Source organism: Bos indicus, chromosome 18, assembly GCF_029378745.1.
Source record: "Bos indicus isolate NIAB-ARS_2022 breed Sahiwal x Tharparkar chromosome 18, NIAB-ARS_B.indTharparkar_mat_pri_1.0, whole genome shotgun sequence".
NCBI classification, from domain to species: Eukaryota; Metazoa; Chordata; class Mammalia; order Artiodactyla; family Bovidae; genus Bos; species Bos indicus.
Window position 1 is genome coordinate 35,570,070 of NC_091777.1, and position 21,379 is coordinate 35,591,448.

Sequence of the window (21,379 nt, forward strand, 5' to 3'; positions counted from 1 at the left end):
GAGCCGGCTCAAGACCACAGCTCTCCAATGAACGTGTAGCATCCCAGGTCACAACTCCGCATCACTGGGGGCGGGAGGGGACAGTGAACGAATCGGGAATGCTCCGGGATCTACACCGACGTCAGTCTTGCAGCCGGGGAAAAGCTCCTGGACCTCCTGGGTCCGTGTCCTCATTTATTCCCACCCACCCGGGTATTAGCCTCGGCGTCTCTGCTTCCGCTGCTGCCTTCCTAACACAAATGCTGCTTTCCTCCTCTCTCCAAGTGCAAACCCTATCTTCAAGAAAAATAACCTCCACTAGGGAGCTTCTAGGGCCTTTCCCAACCAGGAGCCTGGTACTTGAGTTTCTCCATATGACAATCTGGATAGCCACCCAATGTGGGGGACCCACCTCATCCTGTGCTCCTAGGCCAACAGGCAATGATGCGGCTCCAGGAGGGCCCGTGACCCCTGTCGTTAAAAAAGTGTGCACCAAGTCCGCAAAAGCATAAAAAAGTTTATTGGAGCATCACAGCTGATTGGGCGGGTATTGCTGAGTAGTGGAGTGGGGAGTGGGGCCGATCCCGCCGGCCCTTAGGGGCCCCTAAAGTGCATTCGGTGCGGCAGGGATGGGGTTTTTGCATAGAGAGTCGGTCCCGCCGCTCCTCCGCCATCCCTGCTTCTTCGCCCAGCTAAGCCAGATCAGCCTCGGGGCCGCCCCGCGCGCGGGGCTCGCCGCTGCTCGGGCTCACGAAAACGGCGGGCGCACGCGCCTGCAGCGCCAGCCCGGGCTCTCGGGGCCTACCCACCGGGGCGGCCAGAGCGGCGCTGCCTAAGCGCGTTTGAGCCACTGGGATCTCGTCCAAGGACTCGCCAGACGCCGAGTGATAGGCTTCTGCAGGGCTGGCGTCCGCGGAGTCCGACGACGAGCTGGAGCGGCGGCCGGGGGTCCGGGGCCCTATGGGGTTGGAAGAGAACGTAAGACTAGGAGCTGCTACTCACTAAGGGCCCTACCTTTCCCTCCCTCGGAGCTCCCCGAGCAGATTCCGGTCAGGAATGGGCGCTCACCCGGCAGCCTGGGCAACTGGGGCTCTCTGTTCAAGGTCCCAGAGGTCGGTACCTTATACATGCGCCGCTTCCTCTTTTTCTGCAGAGACAGAGGGAAGCCTGAATAACCCTTCCCCAGACCTCACCTCGCCAAAAGACGCGGAGGAATGGAGAGGGGTAGACTTCTTTCCCATCCCCTTCCACCTGGGCAGGAGCCCAGCACAGTCCCCCCTACCTGGGGTTGTATCCGGGGGGGCAGAGCGAGAGTCTCTGGGGAGGAGGGCGGTGGAGGCTCCACTTGGCCGCGGGTAGCAAGGAATCGGGAGGGACTGAAGGGGAAGTGCGAGGGTAAGTGCTTGATGCTGCTGTTCCTTCAAATACCACCCTGTTGGAGGTTCTAAAATAAGCCTCCCTTCCTAGCTGGAAGGAGGCATTGATCTGTCCAAGGCCACATTGGGCTGGACCAAGACCCATGCCTTGGCTTTGGCCTAACTCCTTTCTCCCACCTCATTGCCACGCCAATGGGAGATGTGAGGTGGCCCTGCCCAAGTTGCACTCACTTGGCATTCACTGCGGCAGGCCTGGCCTGGCCAGGGGGCTCTGGGCGCACATGGCTGAAGGTCCGCATGTAGAGCTCCATCTCCTGGGGAAGGTGGAGGTGAGGGAGGCTGGGAGGCTAGGTATGGGTCCAGGGCCTCCTGGGTCCTTAGGCCCACTCTGTCTAGGACACACCCCCTTACTGTTCTCTCTGGGAGGTGTGGGCAAAGAGGTCTATGGCTGTTCTCTAGGCTTCCCAGTTATGCTGGGAAAACCCCAATGCAGAATGAGGCTTAAAACACCTGTGTTTGTACCTTACCCCATCCCCATTGTTTTCCTCACTTCAAATTCCACCTCCTCCGGGAAGCCTCCAGCCTCATGGGTCCAATGTACCCAGTCTAGAGCTGTTCTGGCCAAGTTGGGGCGGGGCAAAGAGGGACTCAGAGAGGCCTCCTCTTGCTCCTGGCTCCTTCTAGCTCCTGGCTCCTTCTAGCTCTTCAGTCTTTAAACCAACTTTTTTCCCTGGTTGGGAAACCTGGCACTTCACACACTCGCGTGTGCACCTGCGGCTGCAAGGCTACATGCAGGGATCCATGGCTCCCTGAGAGCTGAGTCCTCAGAGTACCAGACACAATCTCAGCTGCTGGAGGGAATTGGGGGGATGAGTGGTCTCCCCAACTTCTGTTGGTAAAGGGAAGGCAATAAGTGGTGGGAAAAACAGCGCCGCGGTCCCACCTGGGACCAGGCTTATGGGTGAGTTCTCTGTCTTGTTTAGTTGCTGATCCTCGCAGTGACCGTTGGAGCAGCCGACCAAACGCCTTAAAGTAAGGCTGGGAGGTAGCAGGAGTGGCCTGGGCTTGCACCCTAGCACGCAGCATGCGCCCCTGCCGCGCCCGAGAGGACTGCAGGTGAGGAAACAAAAGCCAGAGAAATGGCCAGAGATGGGAACCTAGTGGAGGGGGCAGGGCACCGGACAGCTGTCACTGGCTCGACAGTTGTTTCCATGGAGACCCAGGCGTCCTGACTAATGCAGAGAAGACACTATAACAGCAACGCCGTCTCTAAAACAAGCCTATGTTTGGGGGCAACGGCTCCAGAGTGGGGCCCCTCCCGCATTCCTGCTCAGGGTGGGGGTGGGGAGGCTGCCTGCAGGACAGCCCTAGCAGGTCTGGGGGACGAGCCCAGCCAGTCATGGGTTGGCTACACAGATGCGGAGAAGGAGGCCCCAGGCAAGCCCTGCGTGCAACATCTGCTCAGGCTGGCCCTTTGGAGAGGACTGTGGGGGTGCCAGCCTGAGAAGAGGAGCCTTGGGAAAGAGGAAAGGGTCAAAGCCCAGCACAAGGACTGGGACATCAAGGTAATCCTTTCCCCACACATTTCCTCTGCACCAGTGTGGACTTAATACCCCTCCAGGGCCCAGGAGAGAGGAGGCAAAGCCTACCCTGGTGCTCCTGGAGTCCAGAAGCAGAGGACTGAGAGCAGCAGTTGTAGAGGATCGTCCCATAAGCCTGATGGGTCACAGTGGGACAGGAGCCAGGCCCTAGCCATCTGGGGAGGTTTGAAGGTGCCACCAGGGTGTCCCCATTCAAACTCCCCTCCTCACAGCTGTCCCTACAATCCTCCTTGAGACCTTCAAAACATGCCCATTCCTGAGTGGTATAATACATGGCACCTTTCCACCTCAGCTCTCCACCCTGCTCCCTCTGGGAAGGTCTCCCTCAGGTCATTTTCAGATGATATTAAGTGCCCTGGCTGCTGGCACATCTAGCCTCAAAGCCTAAGCAGGCAGTAACTGCAGAGCCAAGGCCCTGAGCCTTTGAGTTTGGGGATCCCAAGGCCAGCCCAAATGGGCACTGCTGTGAAGCTTGAAGTCTCCTGCCTACCTCTCTGAGCTTGTCTCTTCTGTGAAGTGGGGTGATGCCCACTCCCAGGATGGCTGCCACTGTGCTTACACGGATGGGTTCAGGGCCCAGCACTAGGGCAGGTACTCAGTAGTGTAGCAGGGATTGGGGGGAGGTTTCTCCACTAACAGCCATCACTCCCCCAGGCCTTCCCAGACCTGGCAGCCTGGCCCACCCCGTGGCAATGAGGAGAGGAGAGGTGGGGTCCCAAATCCTTCCTCAGTCCACCCACTAGCCTGTGTTTGTGTCCAGTTGCCATGAGGACTTTGGATCCAGAACTCAGCCTTCCCAACAAGGCCTGCCTGGGCCCCCTGCCTTCCCAGTCCCTGGGGGCTCCAAGGACAGGCCCACCCCACCCCCAGCTGTTGACCTCAGGAAGCCAAGGGGCGTGGGAATGGGGATAGGCTGATTAGCAGCTGGGCTGGCCAGGCCCCAAGCCTGGGCTGGAGGATTCCTGCTTCAGAGTGTGGAGACCTTAACTCTTCCTAGACCCAGCTTTTTAAATCTTTCTTGGCCTCAATTTGTTCATCTGCAACATGGAGATAGTAGCATGACTTGCCTCATGGGCTGTTTCAAGATTTGAATGGGGTAATGGGTATAAAAGCTCAGGGTCACAGGTGGAGAGAACTGATGGCTCCATCCTGGTGAACCAGTCCTTGGTCCAGCCCTCTCTCCTCCTTCAGCCCCACCCTGCCCACTTCCAGGCTCCCGCTTTCTGCGCTCTCCAGTGCATGCTCCAAGCCTTTCCCCTGGGGTCAGGGAAATGCAGGGCTACCTCTGGCTGTGCCCACACTTGAACAAGCAGGCACATGCTTAGTACACACTTGCCCTCGCCCCTGCTGCCTCCAGCACCCACTACCCCAGCTGCTATTCCAGGCTTGCTTCCTTTTGCCCTGTCTTATCATTGACTACTTGCTGCGTAGCCCATCACCCCTCCCACACCCCTTCTCCCACTCCCTCAGCATTCTGGGACACTTCTATACCTGAATGGGCCGCATCTTCGGGGGACATGACTCGAGCTCCCTGTGGGCCCCCTTTGCCTCCTGTGGTGGACGATGCTGCACAATGTACTCATAGGTGGTGAGCTTGTGCCACACTGAGGGGGTGAAGATAGGGCTCAGTGTAATGGAAAAGGAAGGTGAACCTGGGCTTCAGAAGGTGAGGGAGGGTACCCAGCTGCAGGCTAAAACCCATTGTGTCCATATCCACTAAGCCACAGAGTGAGACGAGTCACCATTAGAGAGCCAGCACTAGGAAGGGGCATAGTTTCAGGGCTCCACAGCCCAAACTGGGTAACTTCCTCCAGTTTAGGGACCCCATCCCCTGCAAGGAAGGTGTGGGTGTGTATGTGGGCCGGGGTGGCACTTACTGAGATAAATGTGGAAGCAGAGCAGGTGGCCGAGCAGGGCTGTGGAGAGCAGGCCCAGAAGGATGAGTAGGGCAGCCAGAGCCAGGATGGCAGGAGCCTGCGTCTCCACAGGGGCAGCAGGCAGGAACACGAACCACACATCTGTGTGATTCTTCAGGACTGCAAGGCATGAGCAGACTGTGCTCAGCCAGGGCTGTGACAAGTGACCAGACAGGCTAGGGGGTGGGAGTGGGCCTGGAACCCAGACTGACCTTCAAAGTGGCGGTTGGTACGCAGCCGCATGGGGTTGACAAAGAACTCCACAAAGACATAAGTGGCCACCAGCACGAGGAGCAGGACGCCCAGTAAGGCAGATGCCACACTGTGTAGAAAGAGCCTGGGCCCAGCCATGGGCAGCTGTCAGCACCCAGGTGCTCCAGCTGGGCAAGGGCCCAGAGCTCAGAAGGGCCAGTGGTTGGGAGGGGGAGCTGGGCCTCTGACCCCACAGCCCTAACTCCTCAGGAAGCCGAAGGCTTAGGGCAAAGGTGGAGATAGGCAGCCACCCCCAATAGGCTCTCCACCTTTCCCTGGGCCAGGAGGAGAAAGATTCCAAACCTACCCTCAGCCCTGTCAGGTGGAAGCCATGGAGAGCCTCACCCTCAGACCAGCACACAGGTTCTCCAAGTACCTCCCATCCTCTCCTGGCCCCATATGAAAGTTCAAGGGCCCTGGTTCACACACTTCAACACGCATCCCCAGGTACCCCTGTGGCCCGGATCTGGCTCTCACCGGTAGTTCCTCTCGCCCACACAGTTGTTGAGCCACTTGCAGTGGTGGTCAAAGCCGCACACGCATTTGTTGCAGGCGCTGCAGTGCTTGGAACGAGCACTCCTGCGGTGGGAGGGGGCACAGAGCGATCGCGGGCTTACCCCACCCTTTGTTGACCATCCTGGCCTGGGGGTTGCCGGTTCTGTGCCTGGAGCGGGTCACTCACCCGCGCCTAAGCGGAGAGCAGAGCGCGTCTACAGGGAGCGCGCGCGCCCTCTGGTGACGGGCACGGTGGGGCGGGACACCTAGAGGAGACAGTGCTTCTGAAGAGGTGGGGAGGCGCGGGCGGGAAGGGAGGTGTACCCAGGGGTAAGAGGAGGAGACAGCGTTATATTGTCCCCCTCTGGAACTATGCATATGGGTGATGGTGGTGTGAAATGAAAATGGAGGTTCCTTTCCAAGCAAGGACCCCCTTTGCCCAGTCAGGAGAGAGTGCAGGTATGGGGCCAGGTAGCAGAAGAGAGCAAGGCTGCTGGATCCAGGGCTTGCATTGCTCTTCCTGACATCACCATTTTTTTGAGTCTCTGCTTCTCTGCCAGACTGTGGGAATTTTTCTGGCATTCTTCCAGAAAACTCCAGTCTATCTGGGATAAGCCAAAGGAGCCAAAGGGAGCAGGGCAGGCAGACATCTGGGTGAGCAGCAAGCAGTTCACCACAGGGGATAAGATGAAGGGAGGCCAAGTTAGGGATGCAAGTGAATCTCCCTGCCCCAGGGAGGAACAAGGAAAGCCCAAAGGAGAGTGGAAGGATAAGTTTCAGTCCCCTTTCGCAGAACAGAATGGAGCCCTGGAACAGGCAGCAACTGCCAGAGCATCCACTGAGGAACAGGACACTGACTGATGTCTAGTGAAGGAAAGGATTGATGCCAAAGTCCTCAGCGTCTTAACGCCACTGACTCTTTCTCTGTCCTACGGACAGAGCCCCTTCAACAAACTTCCTGGGTCTTAATATTAAAAGTTGGTGGGGGGTGGGGGGAGCTAGCCTTGAACCATACCCAATTCCAGATCCCCTTCTTAAGGCTGAGAGACTGGGATGCTCCAGGGAAGGGCCTAGGGAGGCAGTCTGGACCAGCCAAAGGGTTTGGGCTCTGTACATTCTAACCCCTCAATGTGACCTGAATTAAGTCACTTGGCTTCTCTGGGCCTCAGAGTTGTGCATAAACAAGGATAACAGTATATTGGCTCCAGCTCCAGGCAGGCTGGGTTATGAATCTGGCTCTGCTGCCCAAGAGCCATATGACCAACCTCAGCCTTTCGGAACACTGGATTCTTCCTCTTCTGTGAAGTGAGAAAGATGTTACCCACCCTGCGGGGTGGTTGTTCAAAAGCACTTAGCACATGATAAGTACTTGGGTGTTAGCTTCTGTTAGTTCCCCTCCCTGCCCATACCTGGGGATGCTAGTGAGAGAAAGGGGTGGTTACTGGCAGAGTTAGTCATTAGCAATGTTTGTAGCAGTGCCAAATGTTTCCTACTTTAACTGATGGAAATGCTATTCCTCATCTTCTGCTTCCAGGCACCTTCTCCTCACCTTCTCCTTCACCCAGTTCTCTGTCACTCCACCAAGATTCTTGACTGTGTGAAATACAAGGGTTCTGAAGCTTCAGGACGACTGTAAAGCCTGGGCATGCCCCTGTCTGCCTTGAGCTCCCACTGGCAGTTCCCCAGGCGCACTCATTGGCCACACACACCCAATCCACGTGCACTCACACATCCACGTCGCACAAGTTGCAGTGTAGGTCTTCAATGACGTGTGCATGTTGGCTGCGGTTGAAGATGGGCAGAGGCCCTGCATAGCTCTTGTCCCGCACATTGGCATCTGCTGGATCGATGGAAACAGCAGTCAGGTGCACCACGAGATGACCAGCAAAGATGGCACCCATGCACTGGCCCAACAGGTTAAAGACTCACTCCACACTGCTGGCTGAGAGCCCACCCCTGCTTCCTGTGGCCAAAGAACTGTTCTCTACCTGTATGCAATTCCCCAGTGCAGAGACTCTGCCTGTGCTACCTCCTTGCTACCCAAGAGCCTCCTTGTCAGACATCTCTAGCATACCCGTGCCCTAGATGGAAGAACAGAGGGGCTATCCTGTAATGGAGCTCACAAACCAGCACTGCTGCTGTTGAGGAGACCAACTACAGGGCCCTGGCCTCACTGCCCCAGACGTGGTGCAGACCCTGGCTGGTCTTACCTCAGAATCTGACCTGGTTTCAGATTCTGAATGGTGAAATAAGACTAAAAGAGATCATCCTCTAAGGTTGAAGGACCCAAAATACAAATTCTAAGCTCATTTATCTTGCTTCTGAGAAGGATGCAAACATCCCCTCCCAGAAGCCAGGCCAGCTGGAGAGTCACTTGCAGATGGAGCCTCATAGACCCACTGCCTCCCTAAGTTCAGGTACTCAGAATCCTGGGGCTGAATGTCTGGGATGGCCTGACATGTTTAAGGGCTGGCCAGTGGGCACATGGCCAACTCCTGAAACACAGATCTTCCAGGATCTATCTACTCAGCAACTGGACCAAAGGCTGGGCACAAGTATGCTGACAACTTACTGCAAAGTGAATGTATAATAAAATTTTACAAATAGATTCCACCCAGTCAGCCATCCACTCTCCATCTAGTTATTCATCCATCCATCTGTCCTTTTGCTAGCCAGTCAGATATCTCTCCATCATTTATCCTCCATCCATCAGCTGTCCAACCTCCTTTTTTCTTCCTCCTCCCAGCAGCCAAATTTTCTTACACGTCTGCAGGAGCCAGGCTCCACCCTAACATGCTGTACCAGAGCTGACAGAGACAATCCTGTGGCCCACCACAACCTCTCTATCCCTACAACCCTGGCTCTGGATCAGGCCTTCACCTCTTGCTTGGGCTATTCCATAGTCTCTGGACTCTGCTCCTCCTGTCTGGGTCCCCTTGAGTGTACTCTTCACTTGGTCCTAAAGTGAGCTCTGAAAAGCTTAAACTTAAGGCCTTGACTGCTTAAACTCCTGCAATGGCTTTCAATGGCTCTCAAGCTAAAGTTTTCTCTTCAGGTTCAATGCTCATGGCCGTTTTCATTCTGGCTCCTCTCAAACCTCTTGGTATTACCAACCACTACTCCTCACCATTCCAACCTCTTTTCAGACACACTGAATGTGGGAAAACATTTAGTTTCCTGCCTGCTTCAACACTTCTCCCACCCCTCACCCCCTGGTTCATTCATTCAACTATTTACTGAGGTCTTTCTCTACATCAGGCACTAAGGCATATGGCAGGAACAAACAGACTTGGTCCCCATCCCCAAGGAGCCCACAGTCTTGCAGGAAACACAGATGTTAATCGAAGAGTAGGTTGATTGTGATAAAGAAAGTTCATGGGACTATGTGAGTTTGTAACTGGGTGACCTCATCTAGTCGAAAGGGATATGGAAATCTTCCCTGAGGAAGTATTATGTCAGCTGATAATTGGAGTGGCACAGGAACCAGCAGGAAATATAAAGAGGAAAGGGGGCCAGGCTGGGTGCTGGGAACAAGCAAAGCCCCAAATAACAGGGTGGCTGATGTGTGGTTCCAGCTCAACTCGTTGGTGCCATGCCAGAAAGAGAGCCTAGGTCACCAAATTCTGGCTTTTCAAAACCAGAAATCTGGGTTTGTATCTGGATATATGAGGCATCTCATTTTTTTAATTTTTAAAATTTTAAAATGCTGACAAGGAAATAAGTAATTTTTAAAATGTACCTGCTGAAGAAGCCCTTCAGATATGTCTATTTAGTGTGTTCATTATCACTCAATTAAAAAAAATCTATAGGCCAAACTGGCCCATGGACTGCTAGTTCTTGACTTCTAACTTAGCTGGGTATTGGGGTGGAGAGAGGAGCTAAGGGCTTCCCCAGAGACCAGTGTTGTCACAACAGAGAACAACAGAGGAAATAAAATAAGAAGATGATGGGGAAATGGGCAGAGTCCAGAATGTGGAGAGCCTTGAGGATCTTAAACGTTATGGCAGGAAGAAGCCATTAGAGGGTATTAGTAACTTTATCATTTTTGTTTTTTGAAAGGGCACTCTGGCTACAGAGAGAGAGAGACTGGCTGGAGTGAGAGCATGTGCAGGGAGACCTGTTTGGAGACGAAATGGTCATCTAGGTAAGAGAGGCAGCTGGCAGTGGGGAGAAAAGAGGGCAAATACAATACCTTTTAGGAGGCAAAATCAACAGGACCTGATGACTGACTGGATATAGATGATGAAGGGAGAGGGTGGAGCCAAGAATACTGAGCGAGGCCAGGAGGAAGGAAGGCAGGGAACTGAGGGCAATAGGAGCGCATTTGGGCCCCCAGTGATGTTGGTCTACATGGCCCTCCTCCTGCACCCACATTCTGCTGAATGAGTCCCTGCCCTCTTACTTACCAAGTGATGATCTCCACACTACTAGGCTTTCCTCCATTTGGAAGCTGAGCACCGAGAACTGGGGCCCTGTGTTCTCATCCTTGCAACCCCAGGGCCCAGGCCAGTTCTAGGCACAAGGTGAGTGCTTGGTACACACAATTACCCTACTTCATTCTTCAGGGGCCCTAAGGGAGCCTGCAGAAGGAAGGTAGCTTTGATGGAAAGACAGAACCATTCAGGCCAAGAAATGAGAGTGCAAACCAGGTGGTTCTGTGAGCCTCCAGCATTGCCCAAAGCAGTAAATATGGAGAAGACAAAACCCTCAAACCATCCCACTTGCCTCCGAGTCAGGCTGCCTGGGCAGTCCTGGCCTCACTGGATACCAGTGATGCGACCTCAGGAAGTCATTTAATCTCTCTAAGCCCTATTTTCTTTCTTTTTTTTTTTTTTTAATTAAAGTCAGGGGAACGCCTTCCTTACAGATTATTATGAGGATTGAATGAGATCATCCATGTACAGGGTTGGTACAGTGCCTGGCACATATAGGTGCTCAATAAATTCTAGTTACTCATGTTTACTATTATTTGCTCTAATTCTACTCACTCCAAACCATGTGGTTATTAATCAGGTACCTTGATGGCAGAAACCCAGTAGTCTTGAGTAAGTGGTGTACCCATTCCAGGTCATGGGAGGAATGTCCCATGAAGCATTCTACTTAACAGTACTGAATAAGCCCTGTGGGTTACCTCAGAGAAAGTCTAGTTTTCAGAGTTGAGGACTAGGTCCTGGGTCCCAGTGAACCAGGAAGTCCCCTTGTGACACTGCTGCATCTGAGACCAACAACCTTCTCTAGAGTCTTTCTCCACTCACCTGCCCTTGTCACCTACCAGCCAAGGGCTCTATGGTTTCCCAAGAGAGCATGCTCACATTCATGGCTCATACATTCTGGTGCTCACACACACATCTGGTGTGCTCCCTCATCCCCTGCCTGGGAAGCAGGCAGGATTCTTCCTGTCAGACAGAGGAGGCTGAGATGTGCAGTTGGCAGAAGCTGTTCAGCCTTGTGCAGCCCTGCAAGGCCTGAGTTGAAGGGTGCTAACTCTATGCCTGAGACTTTCAAATTTATCCCTGTTAACTCCTTTAGCTCACCCTAGGCTACCTTCTCCCAGAGGCCCAAGGAATCATCTCCACGAAGCATACATACCAGGGCACATTCTCATGGGCACCCTCTGGACTGGGGCCACCTGCTGCACCTTAATCCTCTCTTCCTGGGGGTTATGGCCAGGGCAGGGACAGTCACATCACCAAGATCAGGCAAGTGCATATTTGTCACAGTTCCCAGGAGTTTCCAGGGCATCTTTATCCCTCCTTTTGTCAATTCAACTTTCCTTACCCTAAAAGAGTCTGATTTATAAAATCAATGAGCTCCTAAACAGTCCTGGGTATGGCATAATCATCCCTGTAAATAAAACCATATTTTAAATATACCAGGAACTTAATATGTAAAGGAAGCTACCATGATTCCTTCCAAAAAGTGAAAAAGTATTTCATAAATGGAACATCTCTTTCATCCTTCGTTGAGCTCTGGATATAATTAGCTTAAAGAGAGCTTTAAGGTTCTCATCTATAATTGCTCTTGTTGTACCTCAGTTGATGAGGTTCCCATCTGTGTGGGGCTTTCAATGCTCCAAGGTTCATTAGGTCTTTTCCCTCATCCAGTCAGGCAGAGGGGTCAGATGTGTGTTGGAGGCCAGCAGGTAGGCAGCTGGACCCCGAGGCAGAGACAGGGCCCATTTGCACTGTCTGAGGCTCTGGAACCCAGCTTTGGGCTTTGCCCATGTCCCTCCATCCACTGTCTGCACTCTCCCATGTACCAGCCCCATACTTTCCCAAGGATACAGCATAGCCAGCAGGCACCCAGTGGTGAGGCAGGAGGGGAACTAGGACCCCAAAGCCAATCACAGCAAAGAAGAGGTACAGCAGCCAGGCCACAATCTGGAGTGGGTGCGGGGGCCAGCTCCACCCATTCCGGCGGGACCGCTGGCCCTGCAGCTCCGGGGAGGGTCCGCTGGCCTGTGCAGGTGCGGTCCACACATTCTTCTCAGGGGCTGTCTTGTTAGAGGGCTTGTTGCAGATGTTCATCTCCAGAGGGAGAAAGAGTAGAGACAGCATTAGCCTAGGAGGCCCAGGCTGGAGCCCAAAGCCCCATGCCTGCAGTCAGCTTTCAGCAGGAGGGGCAGGCTGGAATGTGAAGCTCTCTCCCAGTTACTCTGCAGGGGATCCAGGACCCTAGCATGAGGAGCCTGATAGTGAGGGGAGCATGGCAGTTGAGTGCTGGCCTCAAAGCCCCAGAGCGAGCTCTGGCCCCAGCCTTAGCCAAGACAAGGTAGGAGGGTCCAGGGTTTATTTAGGACACAGTCTGACTGCCTGTTACTCAAAGTGCTCTGTTTCCACAGCCATCAAAATTAAACCCAATAAGACATGTTCTCATCTGGTAACAATATCAGGCTGGAGCCAGAGTGATGAGAACACATGCTGATTCTGTTAGGATTAGTCACCTCTGTCCCGAGGCCCAAATGCAAGTATGAGGGCCCTCAGAGAGGGCCCCCATACGCTCTGCTAAGGGAAATAGGGAGTGGGAGTACTCAGGAGAGGGATCTGGCCCCTGGTCCTAGCAAACATATACACACTCTTCAAGGACTGGGGGGCCCTGAACCATCTCCCCTGTGCCTCAGATAAGCTGCCTGAGCTTCTTGGCTGAAGAGAAAACAGCACACAAGAGAGAGGGGAGGATTCCTCACTGGTTCTCTCCAGCAGGGGAAATGACCATGTATCTCTAAGTAAACCTGGGCCTAGTGCAGTGAGAACAAAAAGGTGAGCTGATGCCTTTTGACTCACTTGAGGGAGCTCAGGGAAAGACAAGCCTTGTCCAGAGCCAAACCACCAGATGGCAGCACTCTTCCAGCCCCATCCCACCATCCCTCAGCCCAAGAGCTGACCTGGTTGTCAAAGGATACGTGCAGAGCAGACAGGTGGGCCTAGTATTACAGGAAAAAGAGCCCAACCCCCAGTATCTTTTGAACCTGAGGTGAAACCAGAGCCTGGGCAGGCAGTGCCCCACTTGGGTGGACAGGCCAACTCGGAGCTCTTGGTGGGAAGATCAAAATCCCTGGCAGCTGGACTCTCCTTTCAGAAGCCCATGCCTTTGGCCAGGAAGTCTGACTAAGACAAAGGGTATGGCAGGACCCTTTCCCCCATCAGCACATCTGCCTATAACACCTTCCTCATTTCTCAACTCAACAAAATGTGACTTGATCTTCAGAGTCCACTGCGAGCACTTCATCCAGGAAGCTTTCCTTGATGCTCCAAGTGAGTCAGGGGGCCTTCGCACTCAGTTTTTATTGGGCAGGTCACTTTGCTGTTTGGTACACTTTGCCATCTCTATGTCTGCCCCCCTGTTATGCCAGCTTCCCCTAAGGGCAGCAATGGTACTGTGATTCATCCACCTCTGTTCCCCCACATCCCTTCCCCCAAACATGCAGAACATACCTTGTACATAGTAGGCGCTCAGTAATGTTTGCTGACTTGAAAACATCTGAAATAAAAGGAAATATGGGCACAGTAAATGATGTGAAATCCTGAGCCACTCAAAGCCTCCTGCCCTGTTCTGCCCTGCCTTCAATCTGTATAGTCACCAGGCACCCATACCCCACCCCATCTCTTCCCGCCCCATGGCTATTACCCTAACTGCCAAACATTCATACTCAGCCACTCTGCCGGTCATACCACCCAAGGCCCAGGGCCTCCCACAAACCAAACCTGGAGATTCTGAGTAGCCTCATCTCAAAGCTAAATGGAGTGACCCTAGTTTTCTCCCAGGGACTCAACTGGAATCCTTTGGTCATTTGCTTTGTCTTCAGTAAAAACCAATGAAAGGTGGGAAAAGAACCCCAGCTTTGGAGGAAACAGATCTAGGTTCAACTTCTGGTTCTTTGCTTACTAGCTGAAGGGCTTGAGTTTCTTCATCTGAAAAACAGGGGTAGAGATGCCCACCTAGGGCTATACACAGATCAGTAACACACATTGACACATAAATGCTCCCTAAACGGTAGACATTATGATTACCCTTAAATAGCCCTCTGGAGTATCCTCATCTCTCCAGACTGAGGAGGCTACTATATCTGATATCCTAAGAGGTTTTATGAGGTTTATGCCCAAAGTAATGGGGTTGGTTGAAGTTGCTTTCTTAAGTCAGTAGTCCCAAGGAACACATTGTCGTAACAGCTGAGCCACTGGGTTGTCATTCTGAACTTCTCAGCTTTGATGAAAGATAACAAAGGTGATCAAAAAGCTGGCATCACTTTATTTGGAAGGTCCCCAGAGGTAGCAAATCTTTGTCCTTGATTTTTGGAAACAAAGGTCATCAGGTCAAGCCCAGTGAATACAGTTGAGCTGGGCAGTTCTGCTCAGGAAGACAAATCTTTGTGGCTCCAACATAGGTTCTCTGGTGATCCAAGAGGGCAACTTCTTTGAAGGGAACCATCCATTAGGGCCCCTAAATCCTGACTTTCTCCTTGCCATCCTCACTCCTGAATAGCCCTACACCTTGAGGTAGTTTATAAAGAAAGAAGCAGAGGCACATGGCTGGCTGACATGTCCCCACTGCTGGAATGGGCTGGCAGTGGCCACGGGCACCCCCCAGTGCTGCTGTGTCCCTGATGCCTGAGGCAGGAGACGTCACCATTTGAGGCCAGGAGCCTACCACCAACAACCTTAGAGACTGCTCTGATTCCAAACCCCAGTACCCTTGGCCCAGAGAGGTACCACTTGTATGAGACCATGGATAGGGGAATGGTGCTATTGGGTCTAAGTCCCCTGCAGAAGTGGCAGCACTCTAGAGTAGACTGAGCTGCCCAGGTGGCATGCCACCTGCATTAAAAGTCTGAGCCAACCCACTCTTAACTGATGACATTTTCCCTTATGGAGTTGGTGGCCACAAATGATTTTGACCCCCCAAAAAAATTATTAAAAGGGCTCTGAGGTAGGAGAGAATAGGAGATAGGGCTTTAAGCATGGATGGGACTAAGCACTGTCATCAGACCCAGGGACTTTTCTGGCTGTCCTTCTCCTCTCAGCACTTCCCTAGGAGATCAGACTAAAAGACCTGTCATCCTGCTCCCAGACATGGCCAGCTTGTGCATTCATGTCTTGGCCCAGCCCCCTTGTGCACTAAAGATGTAAACACATATGAGACCAGGTTCCTGCCCTCAGAGGACTGCTTTCTGCAGGCCCAGACAGACCCAGACAGATATCAGGGAAGTGGGTGAATGGGTATTTTGGCAGCCTAGTATGACAGGACACATAGTGGATGGGTTTGGGATCAGAGAGCAAGATTCAGAGAGAGAGAGAGAGATGAGTCCTGGGAAGGTGCAGGGTCAGATCCTAGGTTGAAACCAAGTCCCCCTAAAATCAAGTTTCCTTACTGAAATTGTGATTAATCTATGTAAAACTTTGTTCCCTTTTGAGTCTCCTGTATCTTCAGTCTTGTGCTAACTGAAAACTAAACAACCAGAATCATATGACTAAAATTACTGAAAACATGTACTAAAATGGCTACTATAGATGTCATCATCAACACAGAAACTCTGGTTTTCTCTCCCGTGCAAGATGAACTAACAGATCCCTGTGCCATGGACCACCTGGATAGAAAATCATAAACCAGAGACTAGAATACTCCAGAAACTACGATTAAGACATGTCACAAAAATGTCACAAGATGATGATTAATCCCAGCCTCTTTGTTCTTTCCCTTAAAAAATAAAACAAAACCCTAACTCAAAGACCACGGTGGAGTGGACCTGAGGCATATCTCCCACTCCCTCTCTTGGCTCTCACTCCCTGCAATAAATGGTGTACTTTCCTTTACCACAGCCCGGTGTCAGCGGATTGGTTTTGCTGTGTGCTAGGAAAGCAGATCCAACTTCAGTTCCTTAAGAAGGTGATGACAGGAGGCCAGGTGAGTAAGCTTAGGTACTACTGAAAGAGCCATGGTGAGTCACAGAAAATTTAAACAGGGGAATTGACATAAAGGTGATGGGTGTTTTAGAAAGCTTTCTATTCACAGTGGGAAGGAGGGCATGAGCAAGAAGAGAATGGACTTGGGGGAAGTGACACCACAGCAGACTAGCCCAGGGAGGGCAATCGCCCAGCAGCCCAGTGCTTTGGGAGGAGATGGGCGGGAGGTGGGGGTGAAGCCCACAAGTTCCCCCACTGCCTGCCTGATGACCCACTGCATCTTTGGTGGGCTGACAGGTATGTGGACCTTGATAAAGATTTTCAAGTACCTTCAGCTGCCATAGAACAAACTACAGAGTTAAGTTGGTGGAGACAGAAAGAAGGCAAGAACAAAGAGGCCCCATGGAGTGCTAACCACCATAGGTAGTCGCTGGCCTGGTAAACCCAGGGCTCACCTGGCTTCTGAGGTAGGCTGAAAGGGCTATACAGGTCTCTCCCTGTCCCAACAAGGTGAAGGCCACTGCTGGGATGACAATAATCTATGTTAACCTTCACTTGCTAAAAGCCTAAAATCGCATTTGAGAAAAATGTTAGGCTACTTTAACTCACATGCCTAATTTAAGTGAAGAAAAGCTTACCATTCAAGTTCTCATTATGAACTAGAGAACAGTTACCTGACAGGTTCACTTCCCTCTTGCCCACCTCTGCTCCCACCAAAAAAAAAAAAAATATTTAGGAATACTGTTCTGAGATTCATGAATAGTGCTGTCAAAAGAACCAGACTGAGATGAAAAGTACTAGCCCTGGAGAGGCTGTAGGCATCCCTGCATTTCTGCAAGATGTCTGAGAATTTCAGGAAAGAATCTACTTCACTACTGAAGAGGGTTTGTTGGCAGAGGCCACAGAACTGGAAGGATAGAGTGCTGGGATCAGAAGAGAGGTGACAGGGCCAATGTGGAGGCTTGGAGGGCCTGGAGAACTGAGTTACCAACAGGGAGAAACACGGTGGAACAAGGGAAATGGGTTAGGGCTGGAGACAGAGCCTGCTTCTGGTCCCTGCATAATGCCCACAGATTGAGGAATCTGGCAGGCGAATTTCACAAAGCTGTCACTTTAGATCACTCCTTTATTTTTCAAAAAGATTAGCTGGAAAGCAATTTGGTAATGTCAACCAAATTTGAGGGGGCTTCACAGGTGTCACTAGGGGTAAAGAACCCACCTGCTAATGTAGGAGACATAAGAGACTCGGGATCAATCCCTGGGTTGGGAAGATCCCCTGGAGGAGGGCATGGCAACCCACTCCAGTATTCTTGCCTGGAGAATCCCCATGGACAGAGGAGTCCGGTGGGCTACAGTCCACGGGGTTGCAAACAGTCAGACACGACTGAAGAGATTTAGCGTGCATGTGCACACACACACACACACACACACGCACCAAACTTGAGAAAACATATACCCTTGGGCCCAGACATTCCATTTCTAGGTATTTATCTTATGCAGATGCTTATAAAGTACACAGAGATCCATTGCAGTCATGTTGGTAATAAGAAAGGCCCCAAAAAAACAATATTAAAAAATTATATGGCACATCCACACAATGGAATGCTACATAACATCAAAAATGAGAGATGAAATGACTTTTGATACACAGGTAAGTAGAAGCTGAAACTCCAATATTTTGGCCACCTGATGTGAAAAGCTGACTCATTTGAAAAGACCCTGATGCTGGGAAAGATTGAAGGCAGGAGGACAAGGGCACAACAGAGGATGAGATGGTTGGATGGCATCACCGACTCAATGGACATGAGTTTGGGTGAACTCCGGGAGTTGGTGATGGACAGGGAGGCCTGGCTTGCTGTGGTCCATGGGATTGCAAAGAGTCGGTCACAGCTGAGCGACTGAACTGAACTAAGTAGAAAAGCAAGATGTGGGATGGTTGTAGAGTGTGCTTACCAGTAAGTGAAAGCCAAGGTGGATGGATAGATATGTATATTCCTATATGCACAGATTCCCTCTGGAAAGAAATGCAAGAAAGCAAACACACAGGTAGCCTGTGAGAAGGAGATCTAGTGGCTAGGGATGAGAGAGATCTGTTTTTACTATGTACTCCTTGGTGCTGTTTGGATTTCTTTTTTCACCATGTGCGTGTACTACTTTTGAAACAAAAAGTCAAATAAATAATTGAAGGGTGTCATCTCTTACCCTCCTGGCCCCAGTGGGCTTCCATGTGGACCAAATATGCGCGTGTGATCTAGAGCGTAGTATCACACCAGACAAACAAGGAAATCCTGCCTAACAACCATGCAACAAAAGAGCAGTCAGTTGTAGTTCAATACTTTCTCATTCTCAAAAGCAGTTCTGAGTTGTTCAGCTGAAGAGCTCCCTATGAGCTGTTGGGGAGACAACCAGGCGGCACAACAGAAGAGCAGCCGGGCGGAACCTTGCTCCAGTTCTCGGCTGAAGGTCAGCTAAGCTTCCCATGACTCCAGAACCCAAAGGGAAGGTGCACACCACAGGAAGGTTTCACTCCCAACAACCTTTTCTTTTGCTAGAGGATTTATAGTTGCCTATGTGTGCTTTTCTGTGGATATTTCAAAACACGTTTTCCGTTTTGTTTTTTTCCCCCAGGATCTACTTTTAAACCCATTTTCACTGAGATCTGACCAATGCCCAATTTAACCCCTCCAAAAGGAGGGGCTGAAAAGAAAATGCTGCATGGTTCACACTGTTTTACAGCAAAAAATGTCATTAAAAAAAAAAAAAAAAAAAAACCTCAAGGGGCAAGTACTTTGTTTATTAGAATTCCCCACAGGTGCCAGAAAAGTCTCTGGCTTTAAAATTCTGGGAAGTGCTTATGTGAATAAGAGACACACATCACAGAAACTCCCAGAAAATAAATTGGAGCTTCAGGCCTTTCTCATAGACCTCTCCAGTCATTGGTCTCAGATGTGGCTGGGCTCCTCACATCAACAACATGCAGAAGTCTGATGCTAGGGCAAGAAAGGCTTGAAACTTTAGTCATTTCTGAGTTGACGTGGTCTGCAAACATTCCCTGTGCCATTTTCCTCCTGAAGCAATCACTGCAAACTGTTTGGGCTTCAAGTTAAACCAAGGAAAGAGGACAACAAGAAGGGAGCAACACGGAGCTGAAATAAGGCCAATGAGCAGAGGCAAGGGTTGTTGGTTTTAACCAGGAAATCAAATCCCATGATTGTGAAAGTAAGCCTTAAAAGAACACCCACCAAGAAACAGTCATTTAGAACAAAGTTGTGACAGAACAAAGTAAGAAAAACAAAACCTGACTAATTAAGTACCAATGTTGCTTTTATTGAATCTCATGGTGATTATCTGTTTATAAACCCGTCTCCTGCTGTGAATCACCAGTTTTCCAAAAACAGGGACCACCCCTTGCTGCTGCTGCTGCCAAGTCGCTTCAGTCGTGTCCGACTCTGTGCGACCCAATAGACGGCAGCCTACCTGGGATTGCCTTCTCCGGGGACCACCCCTTACTCATCTCTAAATCCAACCGTCCTTCAGGAAGGGAAGTTAAGCCACTTCTTACTATTTCTGCTGCCATCACTCTATTCCAAGCCCCAATCATTGCTCCCCTATAGTGCCTCAACAACAACAATAACCATTGCTAGCCATTTAGATGGAGAAGGCGATGGCACCCCACTCCAGTACTCTTGCCTGGAAAATCCATGGATGGAGGAGCCTGGTGGGCTGCAATCCATGGGGTCAGGAAGAGTCAGACGGACACGACTGAGCGACTTCACTTTCACTTTTCACTTTCATGCACTGGAGAAGGAAATGGCAACCCACTCCAGTGTTCTTGCCTGGGGAATCCCAGGGATGGCGGAGCCTGGTGGGCTGCCAGACATCTATGGGGTCGGACACGACTGAAGCGACTTAGCAGCAGTAGCAGCCATTTAGAAGGCACTTATTCTGTGCTACCGCTTTAAGTGTTTTGACAGAATCTGCTTATTATCCCTCACAACTTTCTGAAGTAGGTCCAATCATTTCAAACTGTTCTCATAGGCCTCTCTAGTCATCGGTCTGAGATGTGGCTAGCCTCTCACTTTCTCTCTCATAAACAACATGCAGAGCAATATGCCCTTTTCACAGATGACGACACTGAGGCTCAGAGAGACTAAGTAAGTTCTAGGAGGCACAGCTATACTGGCAGAACTAGGATGGCCCTCAATTGACTTCCTGGTATGCCCTGTCACAACCACATTGCCCACAGCAGCCAGAGTGAGGTGAGATTTTCAGAAGTTAAAAACACATCAAAACTCCTCAGTGGTTTACTCCTCCTGCTAGGATAAAGTTGAAAGCTCCACCACATCCTTCAAAGTGTCCCTCACCCTTTCTGTTCCTCTGTACCTGCTGCCTCCAGATCTTTGCATTTCCTTTTGCCTCTTCCAGAAACATCCTTATCCTGATCACAATGCTGACTCTCAACCTTAGATCTTGGCTTAAAAGTCGCATGAGAGAGGGGATCCTCCCTGACCTCCCTTCATTTCAGCACTAGACCATTTAACCTGACCTGAAATCACTTTAGTCGTGTATCTGGCGCCTGCTCCCCGCAACCCCCGCCCGACCCCTTCTTAACACTGCAGGTTCTGGAGAACTGCAGCGTCCTCTCTGGAGCCCTTGGTGGCCCCGCGCCTGGCAAAGAGCCTGGCACATAGCAGACGCTCAATGCAGATCTGCGAACCTGATGAATGCTAGAAGGAAGCCGGGCGCCCTGCCCAGGACCTGCAGCCCAGGCCGCGCGCGGGCTCCAGGCGAAAAGCTCGGCCGGGCGGCGGCAGCTCTGCCCCCGTGGCTCAGCTTAGAGGTGAGAACTGCACAGGGGGCTCCTCACCTGCGCGTCGTCGGCCGAGCCAGATAGGCCCTGCCAAGGTCACTCAGCGGCTCAGCCCCAGAGCCCGGCTGTCCACCCACCCCAGAGCGGCCGCGCTTCAGACTCTCGCGGTAGAGACGGTCCCTGGGACCGGGCGGCTGTGCGCCCCGGATCCGAGCCCCATTCCGTGACGCGAGGCGGAGGTTAGGCCCGCAAGTCCTCCGGCTCCGAGTCCAGCGGGCTGGCTGTACCACCCGGCCAGGCAGACGCTGGCTGGGCCTCGTCCGGCGCTGGGCCCGTTCCCCTGGCAACGGCGTGGGCTACGGCGCCCCACAGCGGCCAAACCGCGCTGCGTCACGTCGCGCTGGCACCCAGGCTGGGGCGGGGCTCACGCGGACCCCATGGCTCCCCATTCTCCATTCCTTTTCAACATTCTTCCTCAAAAACACACTTTTCTCTACCCCCAATCCACAGCTTGTCTTCTCTAAATCCTAACTTGTCCCGTAAGCGTTCC

General features: G+C 51.8%; 1 protein-coding gene and 1 long non-coding RNA gene across 7 annotated transcripts; one reads left to right on the plus strand and one right to left on the minus strand.

The window, feature by feature from the left end:
• Positions 1 to 476: 476 nt before the first annotated feature.
• ZDHHC1 (zinc finger DHHC-type containing 1) lies at positions 477 to 21,184 on the minus strand. Of its 6 annotated transcripts, none has more exons than XM_019979614.2 (13): positions 20,887 to 21,183; positions 14,005 to 14,030; positions 13,554 to 13,599; positions 11,904 to 12,146; positions 7,348 to 7,523; positions 5,602 to 5,703; positions 5,085 to 5,209; positions 4,834 to 4,992; positions 4,448 to 4,560; positions 1,587 to 1,669; positions 1,262 to 1,355; positions 1,048 to 1,126; positions 477 to 937 (listed from the first exon to the last, which is right to left on the minus strand). In XM_019979614.2, the coding sequence occupies exons 3-13, from the start codon at positions 13,560 to 13,562 to the stop codon at positions 672 to 674; spliced, it is 1,449 nt and encodes a 482-aa protein (XP_019835173.2). In that variant the 5' UTR covers positions 13,563 to 13,599; positions 14,005 to 14,030; positions 20,887 to 21,183; the 3' UTR covers positions 477 to 671. The 6 variants fall into 6 exon arrangements, with proteins under 6 accessions (XP_019835173.2, XP_070626868.1, XP_019835171.2 ...); XM_070770767.1 differs by having other exon boundaries at positions 13,893 to 14,030; XM_019979612.2 differs by lacking the exon at positions 14,005 to 14,030.
• On the plus strand, positions 1,666 to 18,760 carry LOC139177084 (uncharacterized). The gene is made up of 4 exons (XR_011561502.1): positions 1,666 to 2,920; positions 9,679 to 10,142; positions 15,936 to 16,020; positions 18,648 to 18,760. It is a non-coding gene; the product is annotated as an uncharacterized lncRNA (long non-coding RNA).
• Positions 21,185 to 21,379: the final 195 nt, after the last annotated feature.